We start from the raw sequence: 21,996 nt of genomic DNA on the forward strand, positions 1-21,996 counted from the left end.
AGCAGACCAAAGTTGCTATAGGACCTGTGATGATGTCACAGTCATGTGATCAGTCATGGGCGGAGTCTGTAGTAATTTTTTGTTATTGCAGCATTCATTTCTACCAATACATTATAAACAAAATTTTCCATCAGAGAATTACACATATCTTATATATGCAGCAGAGCAGCTCTGTAACATAGTAACATCGTTCATAAGGTTGAAAAAAGACCAGAGTCAATAAGGTTTGACCTATAACCCTAATGAGTCCCTACTGAGTTGATCCAGAGGAAGGCAAAAAACCCTCATACTAGAGGTAAAAATTCCTTCCCGACTCCAAATATGGCATTAGAATAAATATCGGGATCAACGTTCTGTCCCTATAGATCTAGAATCCATAACCTGTAATGTTATTATTCTCCAAAAATGCATCCAGACCCCTTTTAACCACGTTTTTCAGTTTTTGCATTTTCGTTTTTTCATCCTTACCTTTTAAAAATCATAACCCTTTCAATTTTCCACCTAAAAATCCATATTTTGGCTTATTTTTTGTGCCATGAATTCTACTTTGCAGTGACATTAGTCATTTTACCTAAAAATCCACAGTGAAACAGAAGAAAAAAATTATTGTGTGACAAAATTGAAGAAAAAACACCATTTTGTAACTTTTGGGGGCCTCCGTTTCTACACAGTGTATTTTACGGTAAAAATTACACCTTTTTTTTATTCTGTATGTTTATACGATTAAAATGGTACCCTACTTATATAGGTTTGATTTTGTCGTACTTCTGGAAAAAATCATAACTGCACGTAGGAAAATGTATATGTTTAAAAATTTCATCTTCTGACCCCTATAACTTTTTTTTATTTTCCTGCATATGGGGATGAATGAGGGCGTTATATGGGGATGGATGACGTTTTTATCGGTACCATTTTTGTTTTGATCAGACTTTTTGATCACTTTTTATTCATTTTTTATGGTATAAAAAGTGACCAAAAATACGCTATTTTGGACTTTGGAATTTTTTTACGTGTACGCCATTGACCGTGCGGTTAACAATATATTTTTATAGTTCAGACATTTTTGCACGCAGTGATACCGCATATGTTTATATTTATTTTTATTTACATAGTTGTTTTTTTTATGGGAAAAGGGTGGTGATTCTGACTTTTATTAGGGAAGGGGTTAAATCACATTTATTAACACTTTATTTTCACTTTTTTTTTTTTTTTGCAATGTTATAGCCCCCATAGAGGACTATAACATACATTACACTGATTTCCTACACTGATCACTGCCATGCATTAACATGGCAGTGATCAGTGTTATCACCGCTCAACTGCTCCTGCTTGGATCTCAGGCACTGAGTAGTCATTCGGCAGGCAAGGATCCTGCTCGTGTCCTGCAAGCTGTTCGAGGTGCCATGATTTCACCACGGTGGTCCCGAACAGCCCGACTGAGCTGCCATGATGGTTTCGGTTTCACTTCAACTTTGATTGCCGCGTCTGAAGGGATAATACCAGACATCACCGCAATCGGTGATGTCCATCATTAGCCGCAGGTCCCGGCCGATATGACGCAGGGTCACCGAGTGACCTCGCGTTATGTTGCAGGAGCCGGCACAGACGTAAATATACGTCCTGCGTCATTAAGGAGTTAAATTCTTTTACCGAGTTAACCATGACCACCTCCTCAGGCAGAGAATTCCACAGTCTCACTGCTCTTACAGTCTGTGCTGGTGTAGAAACCTTCTTTCCTCTAGACGTAGAGGATGCCCCCTTGTTATAGATACAGTCCTGGGTATAAATAGATCATGGGAGAGATCTCTGTACGGTCCCCTGATATATTTATACATAGTTATTAGGTCTCCCCTAAGCCTTCTTTTTTCTAAACTAAATAACCCCAATTCTGATAATCTTTCTGGGTACTGTAGTCCTCCCATTCCCCGTATTACCCTGGTTGCCCGTCTTTGAACCCTCCCCAGCTCCACTATATCTTTCTTGTACACTGGTGCCCAGTACTGTACACAGTATTCTATGTGTGGTCTGACTAGTGCTTTGTACAGCGGTAGAATTATTTCCTTGTCGTGGGCATCCATGCCCCTATTGATGCACCCCATGATTTTATTAGCCTTGGCAGCAGCTGCCCGACACTGGTCACTACAGCTAAATTTACTGTTAACTAAGACTCCCAAGTCCTTTTCCATGTCAGTCATCCCAAGTGTTCTCCCATTTAATACATAATCCCAGCCCGGATTTTTCCTCCCCATGTGCATTACCTTACATTTATCAGTGTTGAACCTCATCTGCCACTTCTAAGCCCAAACCTCCAACCTATCCAGATCCATTTGTAACAGTGCACTGTCCTCTATAGTGTTTACCGCTTTACAGAGTTTAGTATCATCTGCAAAGATTGCTACTTTACTATTCAACCCCTCTGCAAGGTCATTAATGAATATATTAAATAGAACAGAACCCAAGACTGACCCCTGTGGTACCCCACTAGTAACAGTCCCCCAATCAGAATAAGTACCATTAATAACCACCCTCTGTTTCCTATCATTGAGCCAGTTACTTACCCACTTACACACATTCTCCCCCAGCCCCATCCTTCTAATTTTATGCACCAACCTTTTATGTGGCACAGTATCAAATGCTTTGGAAAAATCCAGATATACGACATCCAGCGATTCCCCCTGGTCCAGTCTAGAGCTCACCTCCTCATAAAATCTGATCAGGTTAGTTTGACAGGACCGATCCCTCATAAATCCATGCTGATATGGGGTCATACATTTATTTTTATCAAGATATTCCCAAATATCATCTCTTAGGAAACCCTCAAACAATTTACATACAACAGAGGTTAAACTAACAGGTCTATAATTCCCGGGGGTCACCTTTTGACCCCTTCTTAAATATTGGCACCACATTTGCAATGCGCCAGTCCTGGGGAACAGTCCCTGTCACTATAGAGTCCCTGAATATTAAAAATAAGGTATATACATCTTACAGTGAAAATGTACGATATTTTAGGACGTATGAGTACGTCCTAAATACGGTCCCTGTCTATAACGCGGGGTCATAGCGGGATGGTCCCGGCGCCTATTCACACCCGGGACCCGCGGCTAATAGCGCGCGGCCGCGATCGTTCGGCTACGCGCTATTAACCCTTCCGATGCGGCACTCAAAGCTGAGCGCCGCATCGAAAGTAAATGCTTCCTGGCTGCTCAGTCGGGCTGATCTGGGTCATCGTGATAAAATCGCGATGCCCCGATCAGCTACCCGGAGAGAAGAAGGTCCCTACCTTCTTCCGTCGGTGTCCGGGCTCCGATTCATTGCTCCATGCCTGAGTTACAGGCTGGAGCAATCAACCGTCGATTACACAGCTTGTTGCCATGCAACGGCAAGGCAACAATCTGTGTATGCAATCAGCCATTGCAAGCTCATAGGAGCTATGAGCTCGCAAAAAAAAAAAAGTGTAAAAAAAAAATTCCCTTCTGAATTAAAAGTTTAAATCACCCGACATTTCCTAGTAACAAAATAAAACAGTGTAAATAAAAATAAACATATGTGGTATCAACACGTGCATAAATGTCCGAATTATAAAAATATACCGCTTTTAAAACCGCACGTTCAATGGCGTACACGCCCAAAAATTCCAAAGTCCAAAATAGCGCATTTTTTATCACTTTTTATACCACAAAAAAGTGAATAAAAAGTGATCAAAAAGTCTGATCAGAACAAAAATGGTACCGCTAAAAACGTCAGATCACGGCGCAAAAAATTAGCCCTCATAGCGCCCTGAACACAGAAAAATAAAAAAGTTATAGGGCTCAGAAAATGACAATTTTAAACGTATACATTTTCCTGCATATATTTATGATTTTTTTCTGAATTACGACAAAATCAAACCTATACAAGTAGGGTATCATTTTAACCGTATGGACCTACAGAATAAAGATAAGGTGTCATTTTTACCGAAAATTTTACTAGGTAGAAACGGAAGCCCCCAAAAGTTACAAAATGCCCTATTTTCTTCAAGTTTGTCGTACAATGATTTTTTTTCCCACTTCGCCGTGGATTTTTCGGTAAAATTACTAATGTCACTGTAAAGTAGAATTGGTGGCGCAAAAAATAAGTCATAATACAGATTTTTAGGTGCAAAATTGAAAGGGTTATGATTTTTTAAAGGCAAGGAGGAAAAAAAGAAAATGCAAAAACGTGAAATCGCTCAGTCCTTAAGGGGTCAAAAGTCTCCCATTTAGTGTCAGTATACTTGTTTTTGAGTACATTATCCCAATTTTATATTGTTAAGGGCTTCTCTGTGTTGATCAAACTTTGCCTTCCTAAAGTTCATTGTTTCTGTGGTCCCTTTAGAGATTCCCTTATTGAAGAACAAGTTATAATGTATTATATTATGATCACTATTTCCTAGGTGTCCTTCTACCTGCACATTAGTTACTCTGTCAGGTCTGTTAGTCTTCCAGTTCATAAATCATACCTTATTCCCGAAAAAAGTTGGTGCTTAATACACTTGAAGATGGGCTATCTGGCTGGCGCTGATCGTATGTATTAGGGTGTTATCCCTGTTTTGGAGTTATTTAGAGCATGCACAAGCCATGAGACATTATTCAACATGGTGTATATTGGCAGATGAACAGCGCATTTTGTGCTGCTACGGCTATGCACATCCTTAGATCCAATACTCTGTTCGTTATAAAAAACTATGTTGATGCCCTAAATAACAGTCCATGGTTTGATCAATTTGTAGCCCAAATTACTGTGTATCAATATAGCCTTTGGGATAGTTTACACGTCCGTGTAGCATTCCGCATTGGAATTCTGCCGAAGATTCGGCAGCAGCAGAGTCCCATTGTATTCAATGGGACTCTGCTGCGCTGTGCACACGCCGGAAATTCCGCGGCAGATGTTTCTGGCACAGAAATTCCGATTTCCGTGTCATGAGTAAGAATGAACCTGTCCATTCTTTCTGCAGAGTCCGCACAGAACACATAGTTGTCTATGAAACGGTGCATTCCTGTGCTGCCCTATTGCTGGCATGCTATGCCGGCGACCGCAGTCTGCAGAATGTCCGCACAGAGGTTTTCTGTGCGGATATTCCAATGTATGAACATAGCCTAAAGCTTATCTCCCACTGTTCTTCAGATCGGGTGTGGAAAGATGTAGGTCCACACAGAGCACCCTAATGAATAGGACTCAGGCGCCAAATGCTTGCAGACCTGGGTCTCTCTATGTCTGATTTGAAGAACGGGTGAGAGATCAGTTCTTGGCTTCCAACAGACACAAATTTTGTTTGGAGTTTTTTGGAGACCTGAAAAAAAATACCACAAAAATGTGCTCCCTCATTTTTTCCTCCATAATAAAACTTTTGTGTTGTTTTTTCCCACAAGATGTTGTTTGGTTGTTTTTTAATCTGCTGTTGTTTCTCCTGCATTTTACTCATTACAAGACATGATTGATCATTCGATTTTTATTGGAAGAATTGAAGGGGGAACTCCTGAATAGGGAAGCATAAAACGCCAGACCCACATGGCATATTTTTTCTTTTAGTGTTTTTTTTTTTTTTTTTTATTAAATCCTTTTGTGCCATTTTTAGGCTTAGGGCAGGTTTTTCAAAATTGCAGCATACTGAAAGGATGCCATTTTTTCAGGAAATGTGGATTTGCCCCCATATAGTAGTTAGTAGTTAGGGACTCCTATGGCCCTCATATAGAAGATGGACCTCCTTTGGCCCTTATACTGTGCCACTGCAGCTCCTTGTCTCTGTAGATTTCTGGCACAGACAACGTGAGGTGAGTAGGGGAGCTGCAGTGGACGGCACGCAGGGAAGCACCAGAAGTCCTAACTAAAGGCTCCTCTGCTCCCACTGTAGTTCTGGCTGGGTGACGGCTTGACTCTCTGGCACCAAGCATGTGATTGAAAACTGCAAATGGGCACTGTAACAGGTCCTTCTGTAGTGCACTCTGTGAAGGGCTGTTGGCCCACCAGCCCTCACCATGCTGCAGGACTTTACTCACTGTAAAGGAGCGCTGCAGCATGATTATGTCATTAGGGAGGAATCAGGAAGAAGGAAGCAGCCCATTAGCAGCTGCGCCCAGTGACATTTTTGCACCACCTGCCCTTCTCCAAACCACTGTGTGTCAGTCAGACGTAGTGGTGCAACGGGGATCCTTCCTCTGCTTGCCAAACTGCGCTCCCCTTCATCTTCTGCCCACCCTGCGCCTAGGTGCTGGGCCCTGACCTTATCCATGTTTTGCAAGGAAGTTTTTAGAAAATAGTATGCACAAAGGAGAAAGAGAGGGACGTCACTCACCAGGATACGGTGCAATTTTCTTTATTTCTTATCAACGGTGCAGAGACATGGAGCACGGACGCCAGAAGGTAGGACTAGCTCATCAGTGGGAAGCTGGGTGACAGCTGTTGCGCGTGCGTATCACGCTTCTTCAGACCCTTTTTAGAAAATAGGTTCCTCAAAAGAAGGCGCTGGTCCCCAAGTTTCGATCCCGGACAGGGATCTTCGTCAGATGCCTGATGAAGATCCCTGTCCGGGATCGAAACGCTTTGCAAATAAAACTTTAATATCTGACTTGGGGACCAGCCCCTTCATTTGAGGAACCTATTTTCTGAAAACTTCCTTGCTGCACTTCCACCGGATAGACTGACGTCACCCGGGGAAGTTCCTCGTGGCAGCGGTCCCGCCGTTCTCTCTCTCTAGACGCTACTGTAGGTGTTGTGCCCTGAGCACAACACCTAAGGGTAAGAACCCATCTTTGATTTTTCTTGAATCCCACTGTCAAACGGTCTTCACTAGGGGCGCACCTCTTGTTCCTTTTTTTACCCCCTTTTCTATCTTATCCATGTTTTGGGCGCACTCCTGATTTAGGTTTACAAATACTGATGCAAAGTACTGCTATGTGAATACTGAAATGCGAAACACTGCCTATGGAGTCCTAGCTAACATCTAGTCGCAGCATTTAAAAAATAAATAAATAAATATTAAAAAAAACACCATGTGGCAAATATGTAGTTTTTGGACACATACAAATAAATGCAGGGAGAGCTGATATATCCTGGGGAAACTGTCTAGTGGTCGGGATGATTGGCGTTCCAATAACCCAGACTAGGGTGCATTCACATCCTGATTTTGCTATACTGTTTTGAATCAGTTTTTGTATTCAAAAACAGTATACAACCGTATAGCTTGCCTACTGACCACCCATATAAAAATTGACACAAAAAGATGCATCAGGTTGTGTAAGTTTTTGTACTTATCAGTTTTTCTGCATATTTTTTTCCTGTGCACAAAACTATAGTCTACGACGGTTTGATATCCTGTTCTGTCCTGTTATTTTTTTTATTTTTTTATTTTTTGTGGGGGAGGGGGGGGGGCGGAGCCTGACAGCAGAGCTGGATGGCTGCATGAACGCACTGCTCTCCACAGCCTGAGTCCTAATCTGTATCCTACCGCATTTATTCTACATCCAACATGGGCAGAATGGGAACAAGTTGGGAGATACTCCTGGTGCACTTTAGGCACGAAAAATCAATCAGACATAGCGACATTCCTGAAAAAGAAGTAGTCTCAGAGCCCAGCGCGGTCCAAAATGGAGAGCCTTCAGGGAACTCAGATGGACTCTGGAGGTGAAGATACTAGGCTCTCAATCTCCAGATCTCTCATCAAGAAGATGGTTCAGCAGGCAGTCACGAGGGCTATGCAGGCAGCCATGGCAAAGCCGACGTGAAGCAGGTAGGCTGCCGCACAGAACATCTAGAAGGCGCCCTCACTGACACTGTATCCTTTTGCGACTCGGCATCGCACCAACTCAGTTGCAAAGAGATGCAGCTTACTAGAGCGTTCCTCCTTCTGGAAGACAAGGAGAACCATAGTAGATGACAGAATATCTGCATAAATGGGGGTACCTGAGTCCTTTGCTAATGAAGCTCTTTCCACAGTAACCCGCCAAATATTCTCCTTCTTAGTGGGAGCGGACCTCGCAGCAGAAATCTCCATTGAAGGGGTCCATAGGGTGCTGAGACCAAAACCGAAACCGTCAGAGCCACAGGGAGATATAATCTGCGGGCCTTCTTAGTTTCTTAGATACGGCGGCCATTTTAAAAGCCAGCACAGAAACGGATTTGATCCTTCATGAAGGGGTTGCTGTCAAACTGTTTCAGGAGATTGCATCTTCCACCCATACAAAGCGCGGGTTGCTCAACCCACTGCTCCAGTGCTTATGTTACCTGAATGTCCCTTACACCTGGCTATACTCATTTGGCTTTTTTGTGCTTAAAGATGGAAGGCGCCTTGCAGTCCGTGAGCCTGAGGAGTTAGAGAAGTTGGGGCCTTCCTGGGCATTGATCCTATGGACGTACCCTCCTGGCTGCCCATCCAACTTAGCCACACTCTACCAGCCCTGCCGAAAATGCCCCAGTGGTCTAAGGTTGGACGGTTCAAATCTCGTAAACAGAAGAAACACAACCAAAAGACCCAACTGAGATCTGATTATAGAGTTCACAGAGGGGGTAAACACTTAAAATATAACATTTAAAGGGTACCTCTCATCAAAAAAACTTTTGATATATTATAGATTAATGTATGCAGAATAACTTTACAATTGCATGTTATTAAAAAAATAGGCTTCTTTCTATTTAATTTTCCACTTTGAAGAAATGACCACTAGGGGTCTCCCTACCAGCCTGGCAGCAAGCATTTCAGACTCATGCTGGAGTCCTAAACACTACAAGCTGCCAGTCTGCTTTGTTCACAAAGGAGAACACTCAGAGCTGCCAGCCTGCTTTGTTCACAGCCTGTTTGGCTGTGAGCAAAGCAGGCTGGCAGCTCTGAGTGTTTAGGACTCCAGCATGAGTCAGAAATGCTTGCTGACAGGACTGATCGGGAAAAATACAATAGAAAGAAGCATATTTTTCATTAACATGCTATTGGAAAGTTATTCAACATTCATTAATCTAATCTAAAATATATCAAAAGTTTATTTGATGAGAGGTACCCTTTAATGAGTATCTGTTAAAATACAAAAAAAAAACACTAACATGTAGCACAAGTGCAGCGGATGTATCACAACTACCGCAGACCAAACGGATAATGGCACCGAGGTGCATCTGTATGGAGGAGTCTAGGAATCCTATGGATGGGGGACCTTAATGAGCCCTGACAGGGGAGATGAAGTGAGGGCTACCCCTGCTCGCACAGGGACCGTCGTAGCACTCGTCCTAAAAAGGACGACCCCTGCCCCGATCTATCCCTTGGTCTGTCCCTGTAAAAAAACACAATAACAACCTGAGAAATGGAGAGCCCAACGCATTTCCCCCATGTGAAGTGGGTTCATCAGGGGCTGTAAACAATCGGAACAATGGGGGTGCCAGTATGCAACACCACCAATGCCACACAGAAACCACAAATATACAGTACTCAGATATTAGCAGCTAGTATTATAAAGTGCAGTGGGTGTGCAAAAACAGCACAGAATCATGTGCAGCAGAAAGTGCCCTAGAAAATACAGTACATTGATAACAGTAAACCGTATCTTAAAGTGCATAGCAAGGAGTCGTATGTGAACGTCCCCCAGTACAGAACATTAACTGAGTAACATGCTGGTATAGACACAGACAGTTCACATATGGCCTGGACAGAGCCCTGTCCTGGCTGTAACTCACGTGACCGGACACGCAGTGGCGGATGGCATGAGAATTCCCCCTACAGTGGCAGGGTATGTGGTCCCGGTTGTGTGATCCACGCTGCCCGATCGACGGCATAGCTTGGTATATATAGATATACAGGTACTCACCGGGCCGCGCTCATCATCCGTGATGCACGACGAATCCGGACACCGGCGTCACTTCCGGGAGCCGACATCAGTCCGGAGGCGCCGCTAATACTGCGGAGCTGAGCGTCTTCATTGCTAAGCAGCGCTCCGATAGTAAACAGAGCGCTGTCAACGCAAGGTATAATGATTACATGAGTTTGAGGGCTGTGAAAACTGGCAGAGCGGGAGTTCCTCATAAAAACCAGGCACATTAGTGGAATATATGGACAGGTAACAGAATGAATTAAAGTTGATGATAAGTTAAGAATAAACAGCAAGGGATAAATGAGACAAGGCACAATGATATAACAGCAAAGAGAGGGGAGCATAGTTGATTCATCAGCGAGGGGAGATGCACAGATGGAGAAGAGGGAAGGGGGGGATTATTATAAAAAGCAGGCATAGCTCAGTTGTTCATTGGGACCCTTAGGTGAAGATCCATTGGGTCTCTTTTTGCAAAATGAGTCTATCCCAATCACCCCCCCCCCCCCCCCCGAACAGGAGATCTCACAATCTCCATCCCCACAAATTTCAGAACCATAGGATCACCCCCATGTGCCTCCTCCACATGTCTAGCAACAGGCTTGTCCACCTTACGTGTGATGTCCATGAGATGTTCCCCTATTCTACGCCTGAATTCACGGATGGTTTATCCGACGTATTCGAGGCCACAGGTACATGTGGCCTTGTATATCACACCTTTGGATCGACAGTTAATAAAATCTGTGATCACAAAGGAGCGACCTGTCACAGAGCTGGTGAATGACTTGGTGACATGAATGGAATTACAGGCTATGCACCCACTGCACCTGAAACACCCCGTGGTCTAGCGATCCAGCCAGGTGGGGGCCGTCGTGGGTCGCACAAAGTGGCTGCACACCAGACGGTCCCCAATACTGCGGCCACATCTAAATGATATTTGGGGGCGCTCACCTAATATAGGTTTTAGGTCAGGGTCCATTTGCAGTACATGCCAATATTTTTCAAGGATCATCTTCACCTCTCTTGTACCACCATCAAAGGTGGCCACTATACCCATGATGTCATCTGTTTGTGGTTTGGTTTTCGGTACCAAGAGTTTGCTCCGGTCTCTCTGCTGTGTTTCATGATATGCCCTTCTCAGGACCCAATCCGGGTAACCCCGGTCTCTGAACCTCTGCCTGAGGTCAGCTGCCTGTTTTTTTAACTCAACGGTTGTGGAACAGTTTCTCTTCATCCTAAGGAACTACCCTTTGGGTATACCTTTGCACAATGGTCTGGGGTGGTGACTGTGCCAGTTTAATAAAGAATTTGTGGCCGTAGGTTTACGATAGACAGTCGTATCAAGCGACCCTCTACCATTTTTGCTAATGAGAACATCTAGGAAGGGAAGTTCCTGAGGATGAATCTCATATGTAAACCTCAAACCAACCTCATTGACTTTCAGGGCCGCCACAAAACTAGCAAACTGGTCAGGGGTACCATTCCAGAGGATGAACACGTCATCAATGTATCGAGCCCACAAGCCAACTAGTTCCGTATGATGTTGTAATGCCTCACTGAACACCACTGACTCCTCCCACCAGCCCAGATATAAGTTTGCGTAGGTGGGGGCACATGGGCTCCCCATGGCCGTTCCTCTGAGCTGGTTGTAGGTGCGCTTGTCAAACACAAAGACATTTCTAGTCAGTGTGAATCTCAGGAGGTCAAGAACCAGCTGCCTGTGGGCTCGAAACTGTATGCCTCTACTCCGTAAAAAGAATTCTACAGCCTGTAAACCTAGCTCATGAGGTATAGAAGTATATAGTGATTCTACGTCAACGCTAGCTAGCAGGCAGTTACCCTCAAGAGTCAGACCGTCCAACTTTTGTAGCAGATCAGTGGTGTCCCTGGTGTAGGAAGGTAACACCAGAACGAAGGGCTTAAGGATGATGTCAATGTCAAAGTGCCCACGTTCTGGGTAATGTTTCCCACACCCGAGACTATCGGTCTACCCTTGAGGGTTGAGGTGCCCTTGTGCACCTTCGGTAGGGCATAAAAGGTAGCCGTTACAGGAAAGCGTGGTACTAAGAATTCTGCCTCCTCAGTATTCAGTAAACCAGTACTTTTAGCGTTCTCCACCAACCCCTTAAGTTCTCTCAGAAAGGACTCAGATTCTCAGAATCTCATAACTGATCGCATCAGACAGTAGATTCAGACACATAGTACGGTATTTGGACCAGTCCATGATCACAATATTGCCTCCCTTATCGGAGGGATTAATGACCAGGGACCGGTCCCGTTCCAATTTTTGCAGGGCTAACATCTCTTCATGACCGTAATTACGGTGTGTAACGGGATCTAACTGTTCCAATTCACCAAGTACCAACCTCCACACCGGGGATATCTCCTACAGGGGGCATGCAGGTACTTTTGTTTTTTAGAGAAGTAAAAGGACCCACACCAGTGGCTGTCTCACTTTCAGTGAGAAGGTCCACAAGAATCTCTGCACCCTGTAACACGTCAGTGGGGATGCCCAACTCCTGGGCACTCCTTCGTTCACTATTAGCATGAAATTTCCGCCACTGTAACTTACGTGCGAAAAGGTGGAGATCCTTAACCCAGTTGAATTGGTTAAAGATGTTAGTAGGAACATAGCCCAGACCTTTACTTAGGATACACATCTCTGCTTGGTTTAAGGAATAAGAAGATAGGTTAATAATCTGTGAGGTAGAGTGATTTAATTGTTCTGGTTGCGGAGGGGGTAGGTGGTGTATTGTGGGCCTTTTTCTAAAAAAAAAGATGGATCACTGGGGTTGTTGGAACCTCCTCTCCCGCCTCTATTGCGTGGCCGACCTCCTCTTTTACCCCTGTTATTACCTCGACCCCTTCCTTTAGATTGTGACTCCCTATCTGAATCAGAGACGTCCGTCTCTGTGGAGGAGCCCTCAGCTTCAGAGGCTCCAGTACCACCTTTGGAGATGAAAGAATAGACCTTATTATCCTTGTAATCCTGCAGGTCACGCACAAATTGCCTGTGCTTTCTCTCCTTTAGGTGGTACTGGAAAGGCTCTACCGTATTTTTAAGTTGTATCTCTTTAGCTTAAAATTCGGCCTCAGATGAGAAGCCCTGTGTGACCTGTATCTGGGACCGCAGTCTCTCCTCGAGGACCACAATGTTAGTCTTCTCCTCCTCCAGGAGCAGCTGCATAAATCTTAGGGAGCTCTGTGTAGCTTCCTTCTCCCACTTGGTCATGAGACCAGGGCTTCTCACTCTGGAGGCTGGAGTCAAATTTATACGCAGACCTCTTGGTACTATCTGATTTTAAGATAGTTTTCAAGACTACGGATTTCCCACCAAGCAGTGATGTGTTTCTTGTAGTGGTGTGTCAGCTCCCTAAAGGCTGATTTAAATGAGGGCGTATACTGTTTTTGAATAAAGACTTTATCAGAGAAAACATCCGAAACCTCTGTAGCCCAACTATCAGTGTTGAGGCCCCCGCCAGAAAACCAGCCATCCTCAGTCAAAAGAAAATATGGAAATCAACTCACAGTACAATTATTACCAAACTGCTAGTGGGGCATTGGTATAGTACCCTTGGAAAAAACAGAGTTCACAGAGGGGTCATACAGATGCACCTCGGTGCCATTATCCCGTTTGGTCTGCGGTAGTTGTGATACATGCGCTGCACTTGTGCTACATGTTAGTGTTTTTTTTTTGTATTTTAACAGGTTCTCATTAAATGTTATATTTTAAGTGTTTACCCCCTCTGTGAACTCTGTTTTTTCCAAGGGTTTTTTCCAAGCTATAGGACAAAAATAAGAAAAAAAAACTGATAAAAACAGCAAAACTAGAGACAAAGACACACATCGCCAAAGAGCAAAACTAAACCCAAAATTTTATTTAATTACATGAATGGTTAAAACTCAAAGTGGTAGCCCTTTAAAAAGTAAAAAGGGGAAACGTATAGACATGAATGATGAATAAGTGAATATATTAAACATATTGGGGGAGAATTATCATTGTTTTGCTATGCAAAGTCCTTTTTTGTGTGGTTTTATTTTGCACAGCTGTTTTTTTGCTGTTGTGTGCTGAATTTATCAAAAAGGCACAAGGACGATAGTAAATAAGGCACAAATTTTTTTTACTTTTGTTTTTCCTCAGACTAAGTTGCCTGTACTCTCTTCGAGCTAAATTTTTTGTCTGAAGAACTTGACACCCATATGGCATTGGCTCCTTACTTCGTCATCAGATTCTGATTTTCTATATGAAAATAATAATTAATATAATACTTCCAAACATTGTGCCCATGAATATAATACAGCCACACACTGTGCTCCAGAATCTAATACTACCACACACTGTACCCCTGAATATAATACTGCTACACACTATACCCTTTGAATATAATACTGCCACACAAACACTGTGTACTCTCTGAATACATTAGTGCCACACACTGCACACTCTGAATATAATACTGCCACCTACTGTGCCTGTAAATATACTGTCACACACTGCCCTCTGTATATAACCCTTCCACACATCGTACTCGCTAAATATAATACTGCCACTTACTGCGCCCTCTGAAGATAATACTGCCACCCACTGTACCCGCTGAATATTATACTGCCACTTACTGCGCCCTCTGAATATAATTATTTCACACACTGTGCCCCTTAATATAATACTGCCATACACTGTACTCTCTGAATATGATACTACCATGCACTGTATCCCCTGAATATAATGCTGCCACATACTGTCCCCCTAAAAATAACCATGTTACACACTGTGTCCTTTGAATTAACTACTACCACACACTGTGCCCTATAAATATAAAACTGCAACATACTGTGGTCTATAAAAACCATTCCACCCCAGATAGTACTTAAAATATATACTATACCTCTTAAATGCAAAACAAACTGTGTATAATTAAAAAAAAAGTGTATTATTAATTTAAATAAATTAATTATACACTTGTGCCCCCATATACTGTGTCCCAGGCTTTACATTATAAAATGTGCCTCATCACCCCAACCTCCACATACTGTGCCTCATCATCCCCAGACCCCACCATGCTGTGCCTTATCATACCACCCAACCCGGATGTTCCTCATACAACCCCCCCAACACTGCTGTTCCTTATCACACTGACCCCCCCCAACCCCACCATGCTTTGCCTTATGAATACCTCCCAACCAAACCCCGGCCATGCTGTCACTTACTCGGCTTACCAAAGTCCACCTGTTTCCTTTGCTGTGCTGACATAAGGGACATCAGCGCAGCTCCGCCCCCACTGAGTGACTGACGTCACATGACGTTAGACGTGATGTTAGATGCAGCCTCGCTCCAGTTTAACCCCTCGGAGGATGGGTCACGAAGTGACGACACAAGATGAGAGTGACGACTGAGGCTGGAAGGGGTATGATGAAATAAATTATGATGTGGGGATGTGTTCTGCAGAGGTGCGTCTGACTGTCTAATTCACACACAAACAGCAAGTGAAAGGCACGGCCGGACATACCTGAGATACTGAGCGTTGTTAGCCGGAATCTGGTCTGGCCGGTCTGGGGGGTGGGTTGGACGGGCTGTTGGGGGTTTATCGGCACTGTGCTCCTGTAGTGTGCTGCCGCATCATTCACAGTAGCGGGGGGCGATAGGGCTTGTCAAGAAGCCATCTGGGTTGTCAGGACCTGGCCACCTGGGTGAGGAGTGCCAGGTGCTGCGCTCTTCTTCTATCCCCCCCAGTGCTTGAAAGTCTTTTCACTGTGGTCTGTCTTTTTTTTTTTTTTTAAGCCAAGTTGTTCATGGTCTACATTTGCGGTTTATTTGTACAGTTTGCACCAAAATGTTGCACTTTTTTTTAACAAAGGCGCAGTTAATAAATACTGTCCACTGCAGGGGCAACTGCACAGCCCTGCAACCCACAGACAGTTTTACAAAAATCGTCTATTTCAAAAAGGCACAAAAAAGTTATGCAAATTCTAAAAATTCACAGAGGAAAGTAAAATATCAGGTAAATACAGAAGGATAAGGTAAACTTCTGTCAGGATTCGGCAGGCTGGATCCTCTGTGTCAGAGAGGGATTGGCGTGGACCGTGCCGGCGGACCGGTTCTAAGCTGCTACTGGTATTCACCAGAGCCCGCCGCAAAGCGGGATGGTCTTGCAGCGGCGGTAGCAACCAGGTCGTATCCACCGGCAACGGCTCAACCTCTCTGACTGCTGAGATAGGCGCGGTACAAGGGATTAGGCAAGAGCAAGGTCGGACGTAGTAGAAGGTCAAGGCAGGCAGAAAGGATCGTAGTCAGGGGCAACGGTAAGAGGTCTGGAACACTGGCTTGGGATACACAAGGAACGCTTTCACTGGCACAATGGCAACAAGATCCGGCAAGGAAGGAAAGGGGAAGTGAGGTTATATGGGGAAGTGCACAGGTGAACACACTAATTAGAACCAGGCGCCCATCAGTGGCGCACTGGCCCTTTAAATCGCAGAGAGCCGGGGCGCGCGCGCCCTAGGGAGCGGGGCCGTGCGCGCCGGGACAGAACAGACGGGGAGCGAGTCTGGTAAGCGGGCCGGGATGCGAACCGCGAGCGGGCGCGTCCCGCATCGCATCCCGTTTAGGGACATTATCGCAGCGCTCCCGGTCAGCGGGTCTGACCGGGGCGCTGCGAACAGGAGAACGCAGCGAGCGCTTCCGGGGAGGAGTGGGGACCCGGAGCGCTCGGCGTAACAACTTCCCAGTACATGTCAACTGTCTAACCCAGGAAGTAAAGTGCCATTCACCTCCATGTTCTAAGGGAGTTAAATAATGTATTAGACAGATCCCATTTTGGCGTAGCACAATTATTTGTGTATAATGGTGTTATTGGTGATATTGGTGAATAGTCAGTTTTATTTCATAATAGTATAATTGTAACATTTAGTTACTGCATTAATAATATGGCATCCTGGTGTATAGGTATTATATTATGTTTTTAAACCTCAATCCTTAGATTGGGTAGAATATAGTAAAATAAACTATCATTTGCAACCATGCGTAGTTTCTTCGTCTATATGGTAATATTATCTATTTGGATCATGCCTCGATCCATTAAGTTTTGTCATTCCCACTTGACAGTCCTAAGAAATTTATTTGGAGACTAAAATTCTTCTTGGCAGACTAGTTGTATTTAGAAGAGTTGAGATCTACTATCAAACATTTTGCCTTCAATTGTGCATCAAATTCCTTCTTTCCTCAGATACAATGGAAATCGTTGAAATGTGTACTGTGAGAAATTCTTATCAAGCATGCTGCTAGATTTAAAAGGATACTCCGCTGCTCAGCGTTTGAAACAAACTGTTCCGAACGCTGGAGCCGGCGCCGGGAGCTCTTAATGTCATAGCCCCGCCCCTCAATGGAAGTCTATAGGATGGGGCGTGACAGCCGTCACGCCCCCTCCCATAGACTTGCATTGAGGGGGCGGGGTGTGATGGCATGAGGAGGTGGGGCTATGCGTCACGAGCTCCCGGTGCCGGCTCCAGCGTTCGGAACAGTTTGTTCCAAACGCTGAGCAGTGGAGTACCCCTTTAAGAAGGAAGCTGCATTTCAATTGACAAGCTTGCTCATTGACTGCTATCCTTTAGAATCTACACATAAATCCACCCTGGATGAGGATACTATCTGGGACTTGTTCTGTTTTTGTAATGGACGTTATTTTGTGACAGGAGAATGAACGGAAGAAATAGTGCAATAGGGATTAAAACAGTTAATGTAAAAATCCCATAGACTATAATGGGATTTTCTAAGGACGTATGGGATTTTCAGGGTTTTCATAACGGAACATCAAACGGATCTTTAAAACGGATACATTTTATAGTGTGAAAGAAGCCATACAAACCATAGAATGATAATTCCAGTGCAGTGGAAGCAGTCAATAAGTATGTAATTGCTCAGGCATTGACAGTATAGAGCATAAGACTAACAGCACGCTATGAACATCGGAGCATCAAGCAAAGTACTGCCGACAAATGAGCGAAACTCAGAGCAAGGCAGTATAGTACCAACATCTGCACTGGAGAATAATCGGATAGGAAAAAGGGAAGGACAGCAAAGGGAGAGTAGTTAGGGAGAGAGGGCGGGGGGGGGGGGGGGGACTGAGGATGGGACTGAGGGAAAGCAGAGGGAGGAAGAGTGAAGAAAAGGAGACAGAGGGAAGCAAGGGGGGGATAAAGACTGACCTGAAATATGGCGACCCGCACCGCCTCGGTCCTGGCTCGGTACCGGCTCGGACCAGGGTTCGCCCGTCAGCAGGGGATGACACCGGAGAAGAGCTTGGCAGTCGGGGGGGGGGGGGGGGGGGAAGTCCATGACTGACATCACCCCTCTCTGTAGAGGGGAGTTTCTAGGAACGTCAGCCAGGGTCTCCAGGTCACAACATACTTTTTGTCGCGGCCCGAAGAGTCTGCCATCAATTCTTCCATACGACAAAGGAACAGGATCTCTTGATACCATTCAGGGACAGTGGGGGGGTCTTCCAATGCCTGGGGATCACTGATCTAGCGGCCATGAGCATGAATTGGGCTAGGGTTTTAGCAGGGGATTTCCGAGCTGCAGGCATGATAGACAAGAGAAGGACCTTCAGGTCATTTGGGTAGGACACACCTGTCACTGTTGAGATTCGCAAGATCACAACCGACCAGAAGGGTTGTAGAGAAGTACAGGACCACCAGATATGGGACATGGTGCCCTGAGCTCTCCCACAATGCCAACACAAGTCCGATACCGATGGGTACATTTTGTGCAGTAATATGGGAACCCTGTACCATCTAGAGACTATTTTGTAATTTGTTTCCTGAGCCCTACAGGAGATGGAGAATTTGTGGCATCGGAGGACAGCTGCAGACCAGTCTGATGGTGCAAAGGTTGTGTGCAGCTCCACCTCCCAGGCCGTCGCAAACGCTGGGGGGTTCTGAGTCGCCTCATCCAAAAGGAGGCTGTAAATCTGGGAGACCGCCCTGGACACTGGGGAGGTGGAAGTACACAGCACCTCGAAGGGGAGAAGTGGCCTAGTCAAATGGAGGGTCCTGCCAGCGGTCTCCACAAAATGGTTGAGTTGCAGATATTGCATTCATCTAGCTGGAGTACGGAGGGGTTCCGGCACCAAATCAGCATAGGAGCATAGCACAGTCCCTGTTAGGAAAGTCTTCAGGGGGAGAGTCGGAGATGCAGAGTGACCAAGAAAGGAGGAGCGAGACAACCCGGGTGGGAAAAGGGGGTTACCAAGGACAGGGGTCAGGGGACCGTCAGGAGAGAACATTGTAGTCTTAGGTAGGTAGCGTCGCAGGGTTAAGATAAGTTCCCTGGTCACCCATGGTAAGGCGCACAGTACGTCCGACGTGGGCGACCCAAACAATTCCACAGCCACCCATCGCTTTGTGGTCCAACCATGGAAGAATTCCAGGAGTCTCGTAAGTGTAGCAGCGATATAGTACGGGCGGCAGTCAGGGACCGCCAACCCACCCACCTGCTTTCGTGTAGTCAGCACTTGCCTGGAGATCCTAGATGGTCGCCCCGCCCAGACGAAGGAGAGAATAAGTGTGTCTAATTTGCGAAAAAATGGAAAAGGGATAGTCAGAGGAACTGCCTGGAAGAGGTATAATAGGCGCGGTAGGATATTCATTTTGAGGATATTGGCCCTCCCTAGCCAGGAGAAGGTACCCACTGACCACTTAGTCAAGTCCTGCTCGGGAGCGGAGAGCAGTGGCGAGAAATTAAGGGAGAAGACATCGTGCAGGTTCGCCGGGACACGGACCCCCAGGTACTTAATCGACCCCCGGGCCCATTGAAAGGGATATTCCCGTTTTATGTGGGCGACAACCGCCTCCGGGAGGGCTATCGACAACGCCATGCTTTTAGACATATTAATCCTATGATTAAGTGGGAGTAGAGTTGGAGGGTCCGCAGAGCAGCCGGGAGGGATGTACGGGGGGAGGAGAGATAAAGAAGGAGATCGAACGCCGAGCAGAAATGCACGTCCCCTCCCCCCCCCCCCCCCAAGAAAAAACCCTTAATATCTGGATCACTACGTAGCGCCACCAGAAGGTGCTCCATACAAATTATGTAAAGAAGGGGGAGAGCGGGCATACCGGGCGCGTTCCATTCCAGATGGGGATCGTGGGGAAAGAGAACCGCATACTCTAACCCTAACTTGGGGGTCACTGTATAGAGCTGCCACTTGGCTCAGCATGGAGGGGCCCAGACCTATTTGTTCCAGGAAGGCCCCCATGAACCCCCAGTCCACCCGATCGAATGCCTTTTCGGCATCCAGTGAGAGAAGCATCAGGGGTCGTCTACTGGCAAAGGCCCTGTGTGCAATAGAGAAGGCCCTCGCTGTGTTATCACGTGCCTCTCTAGTTCTGAGGAAGCCTGTTTCATCTGGGTGGATCAGTGGTCCAAGGACAGCTGCCAAGCGGTCCCCAAGCAGTTTGGCGAAGAGTTTAGTGTCTGTGTTAAGGAGGGATATGGGGCGATAACTAGCACATAAGTTGGGATCGCTACCCTCTTTGGGTGTGAAAGTGATGTAAGCACTGAGGAATGAGGGGGGGGGGAATGTCGACTCAGGGGAGATGCTGTTGAAGGTGCTAAGTATAGGGAGCAGGGCCTCTTTGAGAGTTTTGTAGAATTTTGATGAGTAGCCGTCAGGTCCAGGGCTCTTACCGGAGGGCAAGTCCGAGCAACTTCCTCCTCAGTGAAGGGCGCCTCAAGCATTTCAATGACCGAGTCAGCTAGCCTGGGGAGGGCAGTCTGATGTATGTAGTCTCGCAAGGAGATGGGTGGGAGGGGTTGCGGGGGGGATGCGGGCCGGGGAAGGTTATAGAGGTCGGAGTAATAGAGTTCAAAGGCCCTGAGAATATCCTCTGTAAGGAACAATTTACTCCCGTCTGGGGAGCATATCAAGGAGACATAAAGTGCTGCACACTGGTCCCTAAGAGCCCTAGCCAGGTATCTACCCGGCTTGTTACCCCACTCATAGAAAGCTCAGGAGCTTCTCTGACGGTATTGCCTGTATGAGTCATTTAACAGAGCCCGAAGGTCGTGGCGTGTCTTAATGAGGTCCCTCAACGTGGACACCTGCTGCGTTCTCTTGTGTAAGACCTCCAGGACATGGAGCTCCTCCAAGAGGTGCTTTATTTTCGCCCCTTTCTCCTTTTTAAGGCGGGAGCCATGACTAATGAGGACTCCCCTCAGTACGCTTTTGAGTGCCTCCCACTGAATTGGAGGTGACGTGTTGTCGGACAAATGGTCCCCCATGAAATTAGTAATGGTCCTCTTGAGGTCCACCAAACAGAGGGGATCCTGGAGAAGGGTCTCATTAAGACGCCACAAAAACTGTGGGGTGTTGAGTGAGGGCATGTGTAGCGTGCAAAAGACTGGGGCGTGATCCGAGAGAAAGAGATTACCAATTAGTGTGGAGGAGAGCCTGGGCAAGTAGTAGTGGGGAAGGAAAATGTAATCCAGTCTACTGTAGGTCGCGTGGAGGCTAGAATAATGGGTGTAGTCCCGGTCCCCCGAGTGCTGCACACGCCACGCATTGCACAGCTGCATGGAGTGCAGACAGCGTTTCAGGTGACTGAGTTGGCGATACGAGATCGCCGAGCGCTGCGTGGAAGGGGGGGGGGGGGTTGGATGAGAGGGGAGAGTTAAGAACCAAAAACGAAAAATTAATAAAACTAAAAAAGCAAGGTAACTTGCAAGGTAGCACTAACGGCAGAATACAGTGTTTGTCTGCCAAATGGGTGTGAAAACCTCACACAGGCCCTAAGTGGGGGTAACCGCTCAGGAGGGGAACAACTACTGAGAGCAAAATAGTTTGGAAGTAACAATACTAGGCGAATGGCTATAAATGTAGACAAAAAAGTCCCTTCCACGGCCATGAAAAGGCATGAACAGTAGCCTCACGGAAATGGAGGCAACCAGGTGCTAATGGAATGGGGGAAGAATATGTAAGGTGGCAAGAGGATGGATGGGAGGGAGGTCAGGAGGATAGGGGCAGAGGGTTGTGTGGAGGGGGGGGGAGGGTTGGGGGGGTTGGGGAGGAGAAGGGTATGGAGGATAACTGGGAAACGCATGGCAACTGCCATTCAGAAGGCGCGAGCAATGCAGTCCCGGTATCAGGAAAAACAAACCCTAGGTTAACTATAAGTCCAGGAGGGCCGCCAAGGCCAT

The 21,996-nt window shown here is 46.0% G+C and overlaps 1 protein-coding gene across 1 annotated transcript in view; it reads right to left on the minus strand.

Annotated features, from left to right (window-relative positions):
* Positions 1 to 21,996, minus strand: part of LOC130283195 (oocyte zinc finger protein XlCOF8.4-like) — a 71,333-nt gene that overhangs the window by 26,030 nt on the left and 23,307 nt on the right. The window contains exons 7-9 of the mRNA XM_056532399.1: positions 19,979 to 20,274; positions 12,663 to 12,755; positions 11,236 to 11,724 (exon numbers count right to left, since the gene is read on the minus strand). Coding sequence (XP_056388374.1) covers positions 11,236 to 11,724; positions 12,663 to 12,755; positions 19,979 to 20,274 — 878 coding nt within the window. The remainder of the gene's footprint in view (positions 1 to 11,235; positions 11,725 to 12,662; positions 12,756 to 19,978; positions 20,275 to 21,996) is intronic.

The sequence above is a fragment of the Hyla sarda genome, chromosome 7 (genome assembly GCF_029499605.1).
Source record: "Hyla sarda isolate aHylSar1 chromosome 7, aHylSar1.hap1, whole genome shotgun sequence".
In the NCBI taxonomy this organism is placed as follows: domain Eukaryota; kingdom Metazoa; phylum Chordata; class Amphibia; order Anura; family Hylidae; genus Hyla; species Hyla sarda.